The 20,494-nt window shown below is 33.2% G+C and overlaps 3 protein-coding genes across 5 annotated transcripts; 1 reads left to right on the top strand and 2 right to left on the bottom strand.

Annotated features, from left to right (window-relative positions):
- Positions 1 to 2,433: 2,433 nt before the first annotated feature.
- On the bottom strand, positions 2,434 to 2,956 carry LOC147298436 (heavy metal-associated isoprenylated plant protein 47-like). The gene is made up of 2 exons (XM_086251546.1): positions 2,848 to 2,956; positions 2,434 to 2,732 (listed from the first exon to the last, which is right to left on the bottom strand). The coding sequence occupies exons 1-2, from the start codon at positions 2,954 to 2,956 to the stop codon at positions 2,434 to 2,436; spliced, it is 408 nt and encodes a 135-aa protein (XP_086107672.1).
- A 2,284-nt stretch (positions 2,957 to 5,240) lies between these two features.
- Positions 5,241 to 6,125, bottom strand: LOC147298435 (heavy metal-associated isoprenylated plant protein 47-like). The gene is made up of 3 exons (XM_086251441.1): positions 6,120 to 6,125; positions 5,670 to 5,748; positions 5,241 to 5,401 (listed from the first exon to the last, which is right to left on the bottom strand). The coding sequence occupies exons 1-3, from the start codon at positions 6,123 to 6,125 to the stop codon at positions 5,241 to 5,243; spliced, it is 246 nt and encodes an 81-aa protein (XP_086107567.1).
- An 8,543-nt stretch (positions 6,126 to 14,668) lies between these two features.
- LOC147298434 (zinc finger CCCH domain-containing protein 18-like) lies at positions 14,669 to 19,046 on the top strand. Of its 3 annotated transcripts, none has more exons than XM_086247246.1 (8): positions 14,669 to 14,809; positions 15,743 to 16,664; positions 16,744 to 16,911; positions 17,017 to 17,196; positions 17,736 to 17,812; positions 18,048 to 18,218; positions 18,307 to 18,433; positions 18,517 to 19,046. In XM_086247246.1, the coding sequence occupies exons 2-8, from the start codon at positions 15,754 to 15,756 to the stop codon at positions 18,584 to 18,586; spliced, it is 1,704 nt and encodes a 567-aa protein (XP_086103372.1). In that variant the 5' UTR covers positions 14,669 to 14,809; positions 15,743 to 15,753; the 3' UTR covers positions 18,587 to 19,046. The 3 variants fall into 3 exon arrangements, with proteins under 3 accessions (XP_086103372.1, XP_086103380.1, XP_086103363.1); XM_086247254.1 differs by having other exon boundaries at positions 14,675 to 14,813; positions 18,340 to 18,433; XM_086247237.1 differs by having other exon boundaries at positions 14,675 to 14,813.
- Positions 19,047 to 20,494: the final 1,448 nt, after the last annotated feature.

The raw sequence follows: 20,494 nt of genomic DNA, 5'->3' as shown, positions 1-20,494 counted from the left end.
CTTTCTATTTTACTTTCGACAGAAATGCCATGTTAAGAACAAGGATATCCGGAAGTTTCAAGTTATTTTTCTTTTTCAACGGAATTGTGATTCTGTTTTAGTTTGTTGTAATTGTGTCATAAGTTTATAATTCATTTAGTTATTTATGCTTTCACAGTGATTGTATTAAGTTTAAATTATATTATCTAATTTATTGTTATTGTTATTATCAAACAATAACAATACTTGATTGCCACTGTTGTGCAGTAGCGATAGGTGATTGCTACTGTCGGACAGTAGCAATAGGTGATTGCTAGCAATATGTGATTGTTACTGCCGGGCAGTAGCAATATGTGATTGTTATTAGCAGTAGGTGATTATTACTGTCAGGCAGTGGCAATATGTGATTATTACTGTCAGACAGTAGCAATAGGTGATTGTTACTATTCGATAATAACAATTATATTTATTATTAAAACATAAAAGATTACTGTGTGACAGTAGCAATCAAGTGATTGTTACTGTGTGACAGTAGCAATCAGGTGATTGTTACTCTCTGAATTTTGTAATTTTCTATGATTTGAATTTTGGTGATTGTTATTGTATGACGATAACAAGATATATTAGTTATCTTCAACAAGTGATTGTTACTGTAAGACAGTATCAATTTCTGATTGTTACTGCCAGACAGTAGCAATAAGTGATTGTTATTATCAAACAATGATAATACTTCATTGCCACTGCCCGGCAGTAGCAATAGATGATTGTTACTATTCGATAGTAACAATTATATTTACTATTAAAACGTAAAAGATTATGGATGCCTCATCTTGATTTTTTGTATTTTATATTGGTTATTATTTAACATGTTTTATGACATGAAAATACATAAATTATTATTTGTTTTTTTTGGGTAGTTTATGTACCAATTGGTACTGAAATGGAAAAAAAAAAAAAAAAAAAAAAAAGGAAAAATGGCATTTTAAAAACACTGTAGCACCGGTTTTTTAAAAAGTGGGCCGCTACAGTATTTTACTGTAGCGCTTGGGCCGGATGAATAGTGAATTTTAAAAAATGGACTTTAAAAAAAAAACCCTATTTTTTAATTATATTAATTATTAATTTGACATGAAAGTGTTTTGTTGAAATAGTTCAAGTCAATTACAAAAGTCAATATTTATACGTTTTTTAATATTTTTGTATAATTTCTTACAAATTAAAAACTATAAATTTAATTATTTTGTAAGTTATACCATTGAAAATATCTCAATTAGATCTTTCAAATGAGCCTAATATTTAATATTTTTAAATAATTTTAAATTAACACCTAATTTCATTAATATATATAATTATATTTTAATATAATTAATATATATTAATTAGATATATTAATATGCATTAATCAAGTGGGTTGCATACTGTATGCAACCACTTTATTTCAAATGCCTAATATTGTACTTCCACGTGGAATCTGCTAGTGCAAGTTGACATGGTGGGGCAGGGGCAGCTTATTTGCCAATCAAGCCTGCCACCTATTCATTCTCTTTCCTCACATGGAGTTGATTTCTCAAGTGGGCCGGTTGTTTTCTTGGCTTTTGTAAGGTCAATTTGCAATTTTCATATCAATTTTTTGACATGCATCTTGATTTTTGACATCCATTGCAAATCAATTTTTAACATTGACACTAAACCCTTTTTCTTCCATGAAGTCAATAAATTGAAATTAACTTGACATTGACACCACCATTGCACATGCTCTAAATGTAAACCCATGGGTTAAATCCGGTGGTTGAATCCATAAGGGACTCAGCCACTTCTATTTTCAGTGTTTTTAGTGGTTTCACTTGCAGGGGCTCGATCTAGTGTTGATGACGTTGGGGTCGGGAGGTGGTGGTGATGATGATGGTGTTGGTGTTGGGTTTGGTCGTGTTTGTTGGGTGTGTTTAGTAGAATTGTTGGGTTTTAATAAAGGTAGTTTAGTAAAACATGTTGAGTGTACTAATAAATTTTAATATTTTTTAGAATAAAAGTGAGTGTAAAAAGTATGTTGGGGCTACTGATAAAAAAATTTGGTTCGAATAACAGCACCCCTATCATCACCATTCCTTCATCACACCCCCCCCCCCCCCCAACACACACCCATATATTACATAGAAAATCTAAATTTCATACTACAAATTATAAACAAATTATAATGAGCCTCTTTATCCGTTACCAAATATTGATTTTCAATTGAACACTCCAAATTCTACATTAATAATTAATACTAGAGAATTAGAGATCTAGAACAAATCATCTGGACATATAGCAGCTTAAGGCAAAAGGGCAACAATACAGTATCAATTAAATCAATATAACCATTCATGAAGGGAAATAGCTAAATCGTTTTTTTTTTTTTTGGCCAGGATAGCTAGATCGTTAATTAATTGCATATATATATATATATAATACATATCACAAAATGGTGCAAGTAGCCCTTGTTGGTGGATCATAGATGTGGAGTTCCAACTGAGGATGGTGACGACAAGTTTTTGCCCATTTAGGTGGAGAACTTGCATTTTCGCTCTTCTTTTCTTGTTTAGTTTCACTTTTCTTCTCAGTTGCTTTCTTTTCCATTATTTCTTCTACACTGAGCAAGTCAGCATGTCCAAGCTTCTTCCTCAATGACTTTGCTAAGCAAGCTGCATCAACTCCATCTCCAATTATCTCCATTTTATCTCTGTTTGCCCCTTTGAAAGCCACTGATATAACACCTGCAACAATATTAATTGTCAAAAAATTTAAAAAATTTAAATTAAAAACAGAAGATGAAAAATGGAGATCAAATTAATAACAAATGTATTAATTCAGAGTATGATAGGCACGAACCGTCTTCCTGAACAGCTATCTTCATGGCCTTGACCCGACATTTTTCGCATCTAACCTGCACCTCAATGGTTATCTTTTGCTGCACATGCAATATCCAACCAAAATACATGTCATATATATGACATTTACTAAATATTAATTTAGAAAAATATAGAGAAGATTAAATAACATGATCTCAATTCTCAAGGATGATGAGAAACAATCCCACTTTTTTTTTTTCTCATAAAGAGAAACTGAACTAAGTAATTTCTCTAGGCTTATCAGAAATATAGCCTTTGAAACGAAGAAGAGATCGAGAAATTAAGAAAAGAAATGATTAATTTTTCCCGAGAAAACCTTTTTGGTAAAATAATATGAAATGAAAAAACAAGTTAAAAAGACTAAGGGAAACATATATCGTTTTCGGGAGTAGTGGTTTGATTACCTTCATATTCTTCACTAGTAAACAAAATTAAAATGTGGGTTTAATTTCCAAGAAGAGTATCAATGGACAATGGATGTTCTAATTCTGTAAGAATATTGTGATGAAGAACTAGAAAACTGAGTCCTTTTATAATGTCAACCATTCTAACAAAGCATGGGAGCTACTACAGACTACAGTACTGTACGCGTTTATGTTCATTTAGTCTAAGGTTGGCGATCCACGTTTTGCGGGTTCAACGTTTTTGCTTACTCATTCTTGCTAATTTTTTTTTAAGACTTTGCAAGTATATAGTAATAAGTCAATTGGGAAAAACAGTTATAGTCAAAAGTCAACACTATTAGTGTATAAGTTACTAAAACTACTCTGTAGCATCACATGCTTGGAGCTGTTACAAATATTAAATCTGTAAAGAGTAAAACAAAAAAAATTAATTCAAATGTTAATTCAGCCGAATTAAGATGAAAGAAAAAAAATGTGTGCAAGCCAGGCTCATTCATATCCACATTAATTTTAGTAGTCATTGGAAGAACAAGTCTGTTTCCCATACAAATTAAAGTCCAACCATTTATTTTAATTAGCATATTTTGCTCAAATGATGGACAAATTTTAGGCAACCGTGTAAGATGATAATAAGAGAGAATTACAACAATTGTCTTCGAACTTTACTTCAAGTATTACTTTGGTCCATATTAGGCCTTTGGATAGAATTGACGGAATGAACTTAAATAAAAGTTCGTGGACTATAGAATTCAAAAAACAAGTTCATAGACAAAAATAATACTCAAAGTTAAGTTCAAGGACCATTTCTATAATTCGTTCTATAAAACAACATCTAATAGTTTAGATGTTTTACACCTCATTTGCCTTTTCACTTTCCTCCCAAAACTAGGTCACAATTGGTTATATTTTTTGGTTGAAAATCACCGGCTTAGATTATAAGAAAACAAGTTATGTGTTACATATGCTTATATCTTATATAACATGTGTATATATATATATATATATATATATAGTCCTTCTCTAGGGCGGACGCCCGCATTTTTCTTTTTGCGGATTTTCCGCACCGAGCGCTCAGTAGTGTCTTTTTCTTTCTCCCGAGAGTTCAACACTGATTTGTTGGCTTTATATTAAATTTTAACTCTAAAATTTTGGGCTCCACAAGTCTCATTTTACACCCTAAGAGGGTATGTGCTGTTACACCCTAAGAAGGTATATGATGAACTCGTCGCGGATATATACCCTTCAACTATGAGGAGGAAGCAGCGCTGAAAGATGCACACAACTATATATTATAAAAACTGTATATATATATGGTTTTTGAAAGGAACATGTATATATAAATAATTTGGCTGATTTTTTACATTGACGACCTTTAAAAAGGGACCTAAGAAATAGACGGTCCCGTTTATTGAATTCCTCGCTCTGTGGCTACTGGGTGGTTAAGTGAGTTTGAAATTCTCTACTCTATGGTGAGCGAATGATCATTTCTGTATATATATATATATATATATCTTGAGAAAATTTGTATGATTAAACCCTAAGAAATGTAACATCACTAACAGGGTAATGGTCACATACAGTAATTTTTCTTAAATATGAGCTCCAAAAGCCTCATGGATCGACCACAATGACAATATTCCCGTCACATATCTTTGATAAATTTATTTGAATTAATCTTTTTGAATATATCATACAATCAATGAAAACTAAAACCAACAAATTTATGAGAAAATGCCACAATTAAAGATCTACATACAATCAATGCCAGATATTTAACGTACTATAAACCAATATTGCATGGACCATGCATATATAACCTTATCATAATCGATCACTAATTAACATGTCATGATGATAAGTTTGTATCCATGCAGGTGGAAATAATTGCATGGCTAATTAATTAATTACCTTTATTCTTCTCATCAATTAACATTTTTAATTGGCTCCTTTTCATCATCACTTAGTTTTCTCATATATCTTCCGCTACTACTACTAGTTGTTCCACATTGACTAAGGTAGCATGGCCAACCTTCTTCCTCAAAGAGAGAGCCAAGCCAGTTGCATCAACTCTATCTCCAGTTATCACAAGCTGATCTCTGTTTTCCTCATTGAAAGCCACTGAATTAACACCTGCAACAATATATCTCATAATCAATTAAACCAGAATTTCATTATTAGTTAGGAATAAAGTAATTAAATAATTCGATTACATATCCCAATTAACATTTTTTTTTTTCACAGAGCTAGAGAATTCAAGACCTGCATGCGATATATATATATATATATGCACATATATAATTAATTGATTAATATATAGAATTAATTTAGTTAGAGATGAAAACATGAAATGTATACATATATATTGAAATCATATTGTATATATATAGACATGCAGTACCATCAGCTACAGCAGCTATCTTCATGGCCTTGGCCCGACGTTTTCTGCTTCTCATCTGCACCTCAATCACAATTTTTTGCTGCACCATTAATTCAACAATTATGTCAATTATAACATATTTATATAAAGAAATTCTTAGTAAATTGGCTTACAGCTCTATATATTAATCTTTCTTCTACATATATGTTTTCGTTTACCCTTTGATAGATAAAGAAAAAGGTACGTAGTTTTTCTTTTCATATAGAGATTAATCATCTATCTAGCTAGTTCTTTTCATATATACGTAGCAACGAAAGAAATGAAAACTAAAATTTATAAAAAACATAATCGGTTGAAATTTGAATCGTAGGTGATCCGTCGTTGATTTGTATTAAACTCACTATATGGAGTTCCACAGAAATCAACAGCTGATACACTTGTTGAATTTTTGCCATTGGACTGAAAGCTTACCTTCATTTTTGTATCCTACCAATCAAAAAGTTCGTTCTCTCAAGAGTGTCAACGATTTAGTTGTGTACCTAGCTAGCAATCCTATGATGAAAAAGATGAAGAAGTATATATATAAATTTATTGAATCTCTCTGTGTATATATATTATATATACATGCATGTACATATGATATTAATCTTTGAAAAAAAAATTCATTCCCTAACATCGCAAGTAATCCACATGTGGTTTTTGCTAATGAGCTGGCGATCCACATTTTGTGGGTTCAATTATAGTACGAATACTACGTTTTCACACTAGCTAGCTATAGGCAATAGCAATTAGTTGCAAAGAATATATTCTTTGCTCATGCATGACTCTTTTATGCTCTTCCTTAATTAATTGTGGTTTATTAGAAGTAAATATTAATTTATGAAGTCAGCACTTGTTGCAAAAGCCAAATCTCCATCAACTGGTCAATAATTGCGGAAAAAACTCCAAGCCATCACATGTTTGGATCACTTACAAGGTGATGAGCTAATCACATTAAGTCATAATTATGATCTCATGCAAGCATATGCCTAAATTTAATTATATTTGGGCCACGTTTGGAATAGGAATTTATAGGGTCCTATACTAATGGGCTTTTCTAGTTACATTTGGAAGAGGGACATAATTGGGCTTCCATTTTGGGTTTTTGTGTGACTTGCAGATTGTGGATCCATTGTTTTGGTGTGTAATTTTGGTCCTTGTTGAATGGGCTGGGTGTGACATTCCTTCATCAGCAATTATTTGTAGGGTAATTTTATTCCCTTCTATACATAGTGCGAGATTCAAATGTGAGATAGCGTCTGAATACTCATGCACATCCCGCAATAGTTCTGCATTTTTCATTCGTGTAGTTTTATCTATACTTAAAAATGTGTTCTAGACGCATAATTACTTGAATTTTTGTAGGAGTTCTATGGCCATAAGATTTTTTATTTCTTGAATTTTTGTCTATTAATTTCTTATATCAATGTATTAATATTCTACCAGTGACACGTAATTTAATATAATTTTCAATTATAACTCAGATGTACAGTGTTACAATGCTCTAGGCTGATGAGCATTCGAGCGGTACTGGTAAAAGAATGTTCAAACAATTATTTGCTAGTATTTGAATACTCACGGCAGATATACACCATGACTTAAAAAAAGTTCCAACGTTATTTGCTAGTGTTCTCAGCTAGAACTGTCATTTGTGTTTAGTATTGGGCTGTTTTGTAATTAGCGACTGACAAGAAGAGTGATGGACTAGAACTACGTACCAATGTTGTGCATAGCAAATTGTCTCCATAATTCAACATTGGCTGTGCTTTTTATGACATTAATATTTAAAATACTCGAGGTACCATTTTTGTATATGGCTATTATGGTGATCACAAGTGACAAGTGACAACTACCAGAGTAAAGCTGGTGGGGGAAGGCATTTACCACCTTTCATTGACCATAAATGCTGTGCAACCAGATGTACCAGATTAATTGATGAAGGTGGGCTCAGCGCAGTGCTTCCAAGTCCTGGATCGATGTCTGTTCATCTTAATTAGAACTATAGTAGACCCAGACCCATCTGGGGCAGCTATCATGTTGAATACAGTACTACATTGTCAGTTTGTATACTTGTAGCGGTTGTATGACATATATACAATTACATATAGAAAATTTATACCCTAAATAGCGGAAAAAAGTGAACCATCAACATTTAGATTAAAAGTTGACTATATGTCATACAGTGGTTATATGACTGAAAATTTCCTACATTAATGCTATGAATTACAATTATACACCACTTATCACTCGATCTGCCTATTATAATAAGGCTTAGTTCAGGAGAAACACTTAGGTGGAATGTTGAGTTGTTTCTATCACATGTTAAAGTTTAGAGAAGAACTTGCCTGCACCCCCCAATTACACCAGCTGGCATCCCATCCAACCCTCTCTCTCCTCTCTCTCTTTCTCTCTCTCTCTCTTTCTTTCTCTCTCTCTCTCTCTCTCTTTTTTTTCTCTCTTGTGATACCACATGTCCCCCTAACACGGGGGCAGGTAAGTTATTTTCTAAAGTTTAATAGCATAATAATACGATTATATAATAACGTGTCTAAGAATTAAAAGTCAGATCATCATTAAAAGTGAATAAATATTATTATTTAATTGAATTATTCTATCACTTAACACTATAGTGTGACAAAAATAATCTCACATGCAACACTTCCACTTCTATATGGAAAGGGGTCAAAAAACACTGTGGATGACACCATGTGACAATAGTGAATCAGTGATCACATGGGAATGGGATGCAAGCTAGATGGATAGACAAATTAATGGTGTAGGGAGAAAAACAATTGATTTTCATTTCTTTTGGGTAGGCCAGCTGAAGCTTTTTCTTTTTTTCCCCCGCTCTTTTAGGGTAGAACTTTGGCTTTTCCAACATGCACCATATGTTGCCTGGAAAGCTCAAAATGATTAGGTGAAATCATGTGAAGCAGCTAAGCAAAAGAGACCCTTAATTGACTTGGATGCATGGAACACAAAAGGCAAGTTAATAGTCCATATTGCAAAGAAAACATCACCCAATTGGCGAATTTATTTATTTATTTATTTTTTTTTTTTTTTTTTGGCCTTGAACATTACCCAGTTTCTTATTCAATCATGAAAACCAAAACTACATGTAGTTCAAACACCAGACTCAATATTCATTACAAAAAGTACATAAATTTGCATTATGGACCATAATTTATGCTTTAGTTAATTGTTAAGAATTAATTGTTAATTCAGAATCATACAAAGCAATGGGCCAATCAATGGCAATGTTTAATTTTCATTATGCCATTAATTAAACATGTGTAAATTACTGATCGATAGGTGAGCTTATGTCTTCAACGATCACGTACCATCAATGAATGGCTGGCTATAAACCATGGTTCATTATGTTGCTTCTTGTAAGCAAATTTTGATTAATTGATCTATTGACTATTGGCCAATTAATGTAATGTAATTGAACGGATATATAATATTTTAATTAGCATTTCAATTAGTGATTTGATAAAAAGTTTCTCAACTTGAATTCTCTATCACAATTGTATACAGTAGTCTGCAAGCTAGCTAAGCGGATTGGAAATGACTGAAGTTATACTTCACAAACACGACAGCCATAAAGGTTTCTTTAACTTTGAATAACGTATTATTGGGTGAGAAGCAATAAAGGTAGGTGCCGTTTTCATTTGTTGATTATCTATTATATTTTTTCTTTTTAGCTATCCTAGTTCTAACCTTGTATCTCATCCACCTTCCTAACTTAGGGTAATTATCTATTATATTTAATCTATATATATATATACATATATATATATATTTTAGAATGCTCTAAAATTAACTGGTTAATAAGTTAATATAAAACTAACCACCTTATTGGTCTCACCGCACAATGTAATCTCAAAATTCGAACCGTTCATTTTTAAGTCATACTTCAAAGATCATCGCTATAAATAAATCTTCAAAATCGGAAGTCATTTAGCTATTTAATTATAATAACAACTATTTATATGCTTTTATAGAAAACAATGATCGTCTTTTTATTTTATCACAATTAGATGACTAAATGATTTCTGATTTGGTTGATTTTTTGCAATGATGATCTTTAAAGTAGGATCTAAAAAATGGACAGTTCAGATTATGAAATTAGTTATATGGTGAGTCCAAAAGCCTGATTAGTTTCCTATTAAATTGCTAACCAATTAGCTTTAGAGTACTTATACATATATATATACAAGCTCTTTCTATTGAGGTATACTTCAACTTATTTATGTGAAGTATGACCTTGTTGGAGCCCACACGAGTCGTTTGGTGTCGATCTAAACCGTTCGCAAGGATCATCTTCATTGATAGATCATCCTTGCAAAAAATTAGCCAAATCGAAAATTATTTGCATATCTAACTTTGATAATCATTTGCAAAAAATTAGCAAAATCGGAAATCATTTGCATATCAAAGTTAGAAATGCAAATGATTTCTGATTTGTCTAATTTTTTGCAAGGATGATCTATCAATGAAAATGTAAAAAAAAGGACAGTTCGGATCGACACAAAACGACTCGTGTAGGCCCCAATAGGGTATACCTCAACATAAATAAGTTGAGATATACCTCAATAGAAGAAGTCTGTATATATATATATATATCCATACTAGGTAATTTTCACAAAGTGAACTAATGGTTGCAGTACTTAAGTAGATTATCAACTTCTACACTCCATAGCTTATTACTGCCTTATGCCATGGGACTGGAGGTTTGCTCAGCAGAATTGGCATGCATTTGATCTCGCATTTCACTGTCCCGTGCGGCACCAAGACTAGACCTGAGAATATCATATCTGATCCATTAACACGATACGAAACAACATGAAAAATTCAGTATTCGAATTGAAGCTTATTGTGTAATGTTGATGTGGACTCGTTAGTGACCCGTTAAGTGTTCATATCGTTTTTTTGTTAACCTGCGAATCTACGATACCTATTAGTGATCAACCATTAAGAAATATATATACATACTTTTATTGATAATTCAATTTACACAATTTTTAGATATTTCTTATGTCTAATGTTTAAATTATACATTTATGTAATAAAATGGAAAATAACTTACCTATCCCCGTTATAAGGGATAAGTGGTATCACAAGAGAAAGAGAAAGAGAGAGAGAAAGAGAGAGAGAGAGAGAGAGAGAAAGAAAGATAAGGGGATGGGGATGGCAGGTGGTATCACCTGCATTGCAGGTAAGTTCTTCTCAATAAAATGTATTTAATTTAAGTTTTTTTGTTGAAAAAATGTATATTTTTTTTTCTTAACGAGTGAAACAGATTGTGTCGTGTCGCATTCGTGTTGGCATTTTTTACACCCGTTGATTTAACGGGTCGTGTCGCGTTCACCCGTTAACTTAATGGGTCATGTTGTATTTGACCCGAACTCGCAAAAACATGACACCAAGACTTCATCTGGTCATAGTTCAACATGTCTCCTCCATTATACTAAATAATTTTGCCCTACAAAGAAATACAGATGACATCCAACACGCATCCTTAACAAATCCCGTCACATATTCGTTTAATATGCTGGTAACCAGACATGGTTTGCCACACCAGTATTTAATCGACATATATACTTCGTCTAGGTATTCTTTGATAGCCTCCGCAAGGTTTGCCACGGAGGGTGAGTCAAGGCCTAAGATTAGGCCAAAAGTCATAACCTACAAGGTACGAAGGGCACAACACACCTACAACCTAATCTTTCAGCTATGCATGCAAGCTACCAGACAAGCATGCCACCGAAAAGAGCAACATATAAGAAGAGTTTCCCATTATGCACATGCCAACATCCATGTATCTTTTGAGCAAGGCCGAACCCAAGCAAAGCTCCTACGAAGGACATTTGTGGCCAAGGTGCACCACGATGTCTCGAGGTAGTGAAGGAATCTAGGCATCCATGTCAAGACTAGTTGGCAATAGGAGAAGTAGCTCAAACCCTTATAATCCACTAGCAAGGCCCTCACATTTTCAATGTAAGATTTCTCTCAACAAGTAAAACAAGAATAATATAATAAATTAGAAAAGAAAAGTAGGCTATAGATAGTGGCTAGAGGGTGGATTGAGATATTTTAAAATAAAAAAATACATATAGTAAAAATGAGAAAAAAAAAAATGTGCCACCAGGTTAGCGAACTAGTGGCTCCATCCATGTTATATGCACGATAAGTCATAATGGGTGTTCACCCTATACTCATCCCATGAATGGGCTATGACAAGTTCATCCGTGACACATGGTTGGCTTGCAGCTAGCAAAAGATTTGAATTTATACTTTCATTATGGAGACAAATGCCAATAAGTTTGTAAAGCTCTTGTGTGAGTCAGGGCCAGTTTGGTATTGTTGTGAGAAAAAACAGTTGTGAAGTAAAGTCAGCTGTAAAGTAAAGCAGTTTAGTGTTTGGTAAACTATGTTTTCAAAAGTGTTGTGAGTGCAAAAAACAGTATCAAAGTGTTTGGTAAATGTTACTATAAAAATGCTGAGACTGTGTATAATTACTAAAATGGACATGATGCTGAAAGTGCATTTCACTTATTTGTTTGGTAAAAATAATATGTTTTTTTACTTGTTTTTGAAATTTTTTACTACAAATTTTTATTAGCATTAATTTTTCTAAGAACAACATTATTAAATAAGTATGCCTATTATTTTTTTAGATATATTATAATTTTTATCCTATAAATAACATATCATAAATAATTATTACAATATAAATATAACTAACAATGGACATATTTTTTAATTTAAAATAAACAAATAAATATCATAGAAATCAATGAGGGTATTATGAGTAAAATAAAATATTCATTGTTGTTGTGAGTCACTGCAGCTTTCAAAAGCACCTAGAAACCTGCTTTCTGTTTTTGTTGTGGGGAGTTGAGAATTGTGAGGAAAAGCAGTTTTTTATTTTTTTACCAAACACCAAAACTACTGTAGGTGATTGAGAATTGTCATCCACAGCAGCTTTTTGGTCCTCCACCGCAATCCCAAACGGGACCTCAGAGGAGCTGCTTGGCCAATGAAGACACTCTTTCTTTGTTTGACCTGAATCAATAAAGGCAATCTTATTAAGAGGGTGAAACGGCTAATGGATCAATTGCAGCTTGTTCTTTGTCAGTTTCTTAAAAGAGAACGTAATCAGATTGCACATGTTTTAACTAGATATGAGAACGTAATCAGATTGCACATGTTTTAGTTAAATATGTTGTGAGATGAGAGATTTAAACACCTCGACTGTATAACTAAGTGTTTTTAATTACTAAAGTTACAAGTCTCCACCCTACAGTCCTAAAATTTTGTAAAATGATCCTAGAATAGCTGGCAAGATTTTTTTTATTTTGGTAAGAGGTAGAAGGCCTTTTAAGTGTTATAATTGGTAAATGAAAAAAAAAAAAAAAAAAAAGTGGGTCAAAATGCATTGTAAAGTCAAAACCCTAGATAAATTTCTAGTTTTCTAGCAAATAAGGGGGAGTATCATAACAGAAATCCCGCTTCTCACTCATCAATAATAATATCTAAAGAAAATTTCATGTCTTTTATTCATAAATGAGAATTCTAATTTATAATCTAATCATTAATTAACCTTTTACTCCACTTTTGCGAAAATCTTTCAGTTGTTTGATTTGGTTGACCTTCTCTATTGGCAGCGTTTGAATCGGTCATACTCCCAAATAATAAGCTGCTTTTTACCCCAAATGCCCCTCAGCATCACTCTGTAATTGTTTAACTTCTCTAATTTAATTTTAATAAGTTTTTCTAAATACGAGAAAAAAGAAGAAGATTTGGATAAATAGTTAAATACTATGAGTCCAAATAAAAATATATTAATATTCTCTAATAAATAATATATAAATATTCTCTTATTAGATAATTTTGTATATTGACATTATTGTTTTCACGATTTGAATTACATATTGAAACTTTGACAAAAAAAAAAAAACTGCATATTCAAATAAAAATTCACTTAAAACATGCTAAATTCATGATTAGCATGACATAAATGATAACATTTTGAACTCGAATTAAAAACAAACAAGTATGAACTCTGAAGCTTATCATGGGACAAAATATTAATCAGATTATACATAAATAAAATAGAATAAAAAATAAAAATAAAAAAGTAGGAAAAAGACATTACACATACAATGAATCAATGATACAATGGTCTTGTGAAAACCACAAACAAGATTGCACAACTCCAAGCTGTGGGGCCCAACATTTTTCTATGGGTCCCACATGATGCAACAAGGAAATGTCAAAATGGGACCCTGAGTTGCAAGTGGCTTTGTCATAATGCTTAATGATAAAATTAAAAAAGAAGAAGAAAAACAAAGTTGCATGAACTGCTCAAACTACTGCATGCTCATCAGGTGTAAGTTCCCCACTTGGAATCACATCCTTGAGATCTGTGCATTTGATCTCAAGGAAGATCCAATGGCCCAGATTCAAAGAGACCCAGTTAACTAAAAGACGAAAAGTACTCCACATTTGTGCTACTCAAGACTCAATTGCCGACATGTGTAGTTGAAGTTCTAAATTTAGCACATTGGTACTTCCGAATAATAAATTTTTTATTATTTTCATTTTAATTTTATATTTATGGGGTTTTGTATTATGGAGATGGGTATTTACGTAATTCACCTAGTTTTGAAGCAGTTATAAAACAAAAACGAAAATTATGGAAAATTTGTTGCCTAATTCTTAGTGCTTATAAAAATCTAGCTGTAACTTTGAAAACTTTTAAAAATTTAATAATAAAATCCACAGACTGTCTAGTGTCACTAAAAAGAAAGGTTTTTGTTTTCTAGGAAAAAAAAAAGAGTTTTCTTCCCAAAGTATTACTGATTAGTGATTACTATATATTTGTGTATATATTAAGTTAAACTTTTTTTATTTGAACTCTCACAACGTGCGCTTTAAAAGCATCATTTCTGTCAGTCTGATTTTTGAGAATAACATTATTTTTGGATATAGTTTGAGTGAGAGAATGTTAGAGAGAGTAATGGATATGGATATGGACTTATATAGTGTTTGGATTGTTGAAGCTTTGCAGTTCTTCTTCTGACTAGTTCTTGCTGAACCCAAGACTGAATGATTTGGTGGGTATGTTGTTTATTTTCTCCTTCTTTGTCAGTTCTTGTATTTGAATCATTTCAAACTCAAATAATTAATGTGTTTGTATTCTTATTTTTTCACTTATCAGTTATCAAGATAACTTGTAGTTTTCTTTGGGATTATTTTGAACTGGGTTTTTGAGTTGGAAAAAGATTCAAATTCTAAGAATTTTAAGTTTACAAGTTGAACCATGTCATTTTATTAGAAACATTGATTTTTGTTTCGTGCAAAGTAAGTAGTTTTCCCAAGATGGTAAACGTATTTTAGGTTACAATCTTGATCTTTTTTTTTTTTTTTTTTCTCTGTGAACTTAGCACTATGCTGAAGTTTGTTTTCTTAAAAGTCAGTGGGATTTTGCAAATATTATCTTTGTTTATTGCCTTATTTGCTCTCTGTGATATGTTTGGAAAGAACCATTTTTAAGCATGTTATTTATATTCAAATCATTATTTATCTAGAATTGAAGGAATGTCTATTTCTGGGCTCTGATGGTATTCTGGCAATCTTTACAGCTTTTCTATAGTTGAGATGAGACAAATTATTTTATTTGATTATACTTCCTTTTACAGATGGAGAGGAAAAAGAGTAAGAATCTTCTGACAGAACACAATGAAACCTCAAAATCTTTTGTATAGTACTGATTCGCTGAATCTTTGGCCTACTGTTTATAGGATCTCCATTTTTTTGTTTTACATATTAGGGCTTAGATTCTATATTTTAGACCTATCTCTGTTCTTGGAGCAATTGAATTCTTTTACTTTTTTATTTTTTATTGGTTCCTTCATTGAAGGGTATTGCTCTATGGCACATATTTTCTCATGATGTACAATTTTTTTCTTTTTTTCTTTTTAAATTCTTAGTCCATTTGGGCAAATATTCTGTCAGTTGAATTCTCCAATATGTATGTTTTTTTGCAGTGAATAGATAGATGATGGATTTTTCAGAGTCTACAAGAGTTGTTTTCAATAGAATCCAGAAACTTGAACCAGAAAATGTTACAAAGATTATAGGCTATCTTCTTTTACAAGACCATGGTGAGCAGGAAATGGCTCGGTTGGCCCTGGCTCCAGAGCACTTGCTTCACCAAGTGATACTGAAAGCCAAGACTGAACTTCAGCAGTTGGCTACCAAATCAGTGTCATCCCCCATTTCACCTTCCATGAGCCCGACAACAGCTTTTGCACCTTATTCGCCTGTTTCTACAAGGCCTCCAGCGGCCTTTCGGGTCCCAGCAACCTATTGGGATCCCCTACTGTTTACTAAACAGAACCCAGATTTTATGCCATTGGGTTACTCTGATTCTATTGCAGAACTGCAAAACCAGGTTCAGTATTTGAGTTTAGAGGACCAAATGGAACCATTAGTCAATTCTGGGATTTCGGGTTTCTCTAATGATTACTATTGCAGGGAAGCTGCAATGGGCAACTTAAGTGGTAGAACAGGTAGACAATTTTCGAGCCTGCAGGATGAGTTTCCGGTTAAGATTTGCCACTATTTCAATAAGGGGTTTTGCAAGCATGGAAGCAGCTGTAGGTATTTCCATGGACAAGTGATTCCTGAGAGCTTCTCTCAGATGTATGGGAATGATTGCATCGGTGATGATCATGTTATCTCACCCGGGTCTCTTGAGAAGTTGGAGTGGGAAATCATTGAGCTTCTTAGATCAAGAAGAGGGAATCCTATTTCAATTGCTTCTCTACCAATGATGTATTATGAGAAGTATGGGAGATCTCTTCAGGCAGAAGGCTACCTCACTGAAAGCCAGAGACATGGCAAAGCTGGTTACAGTTTGACAAAGCTTCTAGCTCGACTGGGACACAGTATTCGGTTGATTGACAGGTGAAAATTGTGGCCTTTGTTTCGTGTTCTGCAGCTGATACTCTTTCATGTGACTAATGTGACTTTATGTGACTTACAGGCCTCATGGGCAGCATGCAGTAATTTTGGCAGAAGACTCCCTGAAATTCATGGATAATCGAAATGACAAAGGTGATCCTGGCCCAATTGTTAGCGGCTCACGGCAAATATATCTAACATTTCCATCTGAGAGCACTTTTAGTGAAGATGATGTCTCCAACTACTTCAAGTAAGTCGAGTTTTTCGAATTATTTTGAAAAGAAGGTTTCAGGCTTCTTTGCATAGAAATTTTCAGGGTTCAGTAGTTTTCTTATTGTGTCAGTTTTCTTTGCAGCACATTTGGCCCTGTTGAAGATGTAAGGATCCCCTGCCAACAGAAAAGGATGTTTGGGTTCGTAACCTTTGTCAGTTCGGATACTGTGAAAACGATTTTGGCAAAAGGAAATCCTCATTTTGTTTGTGGGGCTCGCGTTCTAGTGAAACCATACAGAGAAAAATCAAAGCTTGTTGACAGGTAAAGTTTTTCTAAAATTATGTTTTGCGAAAGCCAGAACCAAGTCCATTTTGAGTCACAGGCTCACTCATACTTTGATACGTCTGCAGCTAATGGTTTTTGCCTTACATGAACCTTTAGGTGATAACAACAGCAATATATAGTTCCCGTTTATATCCGAAAACTCTATTTTTCAATGTCAGAACTAGTAAAAATAGTATAGGTTTGCTTATCATGAGTCACACTTGACAAAGTTGTATATGGAAACTGTGCTATGTGAATACTCCATGCAATTTTGTTTATCGAGAATTTTGACAACGTTTTTTTAGTCCATTTGTTTCTGACAGTTAGTTGACTTAATCAATATAGTTGGTAAAGCTGCTCTTAGTCCTGTACTTGTTAGCATTCCTCAAACATCATGTATTAGTAAAAAGTATTTGGTCTTGCTTCTGAGAAGTGAGAACTTTGATGCAGTTTGAAATGCTGCACGAAGGGCTCTTTACCTCTACCATGTTCAATGACTATCTTTCTTAGTCTCACCTGTCTCTTGCTTTATGCAGAAAGTACCAAGAGAGAGCTGATCATCCAGCATCTTATTCTCCACACTATACAGACATGGAATCTGAGTTTCATTCAAGTGAGTAGCACCTCAAACAGTTTTGATTGGAGACTTGAAGCTCTTATTTCCTTTAGTTAAAACAATTTAGGATTAAGTTTAGACTTTAGACATGGATATCCCCTTTTGTCTATAAACTACTTTAAGATTTCCTTGCAGTCCTCAGTTATTTCCTTTTCTTTTCATCAAATTAATCTCTCTTTTTTGTCAATTGGTCTTAGATCTTTTATGTTGGCTAATGCATAAATCTTTATAGTGTCAAGAGTCTGTGATAACTCTAGATTTCTACGGAAGAAGCTCTTGGAAGAGCAAGAATTTGCTCTTGAACTTGAGAGGAGGAGGCTAGCAGAGCTGCATTTTGCACGAAAGCCTGTGGCCAATCAGCCCTATTCTGGCTACTTCATGGATGGCCTAAAAGTCTCAGAAGGTTTAGTATTTTCAATCAACTCATTTAACTTGTCTGCATGGATTATTGCATTACTTTTCTTGCTTACCATGTTTGTTATTTATCATAGTTCATGCAGATAATTTCAACTTCCCATCTGCAGAATGTTTCAATTATCTGTTGGATGTTCTAAACAGTGGGTCCACAAGTGATGATAAACCTAGGCATACAGACACCAATTTCACTGACCAGGAGAGGTATAAGTTTTCTTGTTCCTCTGTCAATGATTAACTGTATTTATTGCTTTCTGATGAGTGTTTCCCTTTCCTTTTTGCTTCAGTCAAGGACTTAACCTTCCAGATAGCCCATTTGCATCTTCAATAGCTAGCGGTATTTCGACAGTCATATAGTTTCGGCTACACAGAAGATTATAGAGTTAGGTACCGGTTCAAAGGCGACATATTTGGTTTGACACATAACAGCTCTCTTCCTTTCCTTTGTTTTGCTTCATTGACATTGTCAAAGTTTCCTGCAAGTACATACTGCCTACAGAAGAAACATTAGATGACCTCCCTATCACTCGGGTTGAAGGACGTAGTAAAGAAGAATTTGATACATAGAAGTACATGTAAGAAAGATTACAGTTTCTTAATGTTTAATCACAGAAATAAGGCAAGACATCTAGATCTTTATAAGAGTCTGATGTAATATTTAGTCTTTTAGTGGAAGAAAGGGTCTAGAATACATGCAGTGTTTCAGAGAGTTTTAAGTATGTTAAAATCTCTGCGACATTGAACAAAGGATGAAATAACTTCAACTATAAGTTAAGGGTAGTAGCATATACCAGTTTTATCAAAGTGGGTAATTCATTTTTACCAATTTTTATCTTATGCATATAAAGCATGCCCATTCATTCTCTATGTTGATGCTCTCTTTTAGTATTCATCAATAAAAGCATGTCTCTCATTTTAATATTTTCAACTCTTTAGTATAATTAGGACACATACCCATAGAGGTATATACTTTTAATTCCATTTCCCATGAATCCAAGGTTGCATACCTTCAATTCTCAGTGTTTTTGGCAAACTTGCATTGTCAAGTTACACCTGCTGCTGTTAGTTGAAGGGCAGTTTTAGTCTCTTTGTGCGATTTAAGCATGTGACTAAATTCTCTTGTATCTCCGTGTCTGTGTCCCGACAATTATCCGATTTAAATAAATTGGATAATGTTATCCAGTTTTTCTGATGGAGTTTTATCCGATTCTTTAATAGTCCAAGTTATTCCAAATTTTTGATTGGGACTGTATACCAAAGATGACCTTAGGATATTGAAATTGCAGTATCTTTACACATGACAACGCTTAATTTAGAGGGAACATTGTCATTGAGAGTCTGAGACTTCCACCTTGGAATGATGAAGATAACTGTGCAAAAAACAAAGCACAGGGTTCAGTATTTTTCTTTTAATTTCATTGATTCTTCTGCAGAGTTGCTTACAACTTTTCATTTCTAGCTACTTCATTGCCCTTGGAGAAAGTTTAAAAAAAAAATGGAGGCATTGTGTTGTGCATTATGCAGAAGGAAAAACTTGGGTTAGTGTGTATAATTATGCTTTCAAGTTTCAACACAGCCATTGGAAGCATCAATTCATATCAGCTCCACTATGAGTAGTGAGTACTACTAATAGGGCATGCCGCATGCATTAAAAGCTCACATTTATTTTATGTTGACGTTTGTCTTGCTCCTAAAAGCCAAAAGAAGAAAAATGTTTCTTTATAAAAATAAATAAAGCCAATCCGTTTTGGATTTATAAAGATAAAGATTGGATTGATATGTTATAATATGTTTCAGTATCATTTTTTATATTTATCTTAAGGCTGGCATTTTCAACCAAAAAATCGAACTGAACCGATTCTGAACCGATTGGTTCGATTGTTATCTAGTGAAAGTAAGTTTCGGTGGTCCAACTGAACCGTGCCGCCATTTTTGGCATCGGGAATGGCTTCGATAGTGCCTCCCTCGAAAGCCCAAAACCCCAAACCAAATTGCCATCGACACCATTTCGAGCCCAATTGAACCCAAAAAGTTAGTAACCAATTGGAATCGGTTCAACGGCGGTCCATCTTGATTTATCTGTTCTTTTATATGATATTTGAATTGAAAATTTATTCTGATATAAAGAAACTGTGTATTATTTACTAGACCAAATAGTTATTGACTGTGTCAATATTTTAATATTAGAACACATTTCGACTTGAACATGATTATTATATAAATTTAAAATATATTAGTTTTTTAAATTTTGGAAAGAATGTAATC

Source organism: Dryas octopetala, chromosome 1 (assembly GCF_963921425.1).
Source record: "Dryas octopetala chromosome 1, drDryOcto1.1, whole genome shotgun sequence".
Taxonomy (NCBI): Eukaryota; Viridiplantae; Streptophyta; class Magnoliopsida; order Rosales; family Rosaceae; genus Dryas; species Dryas octopetala.
This window is presented reverse-complemented; position numbering and strand designations above follow the sequence as displayed.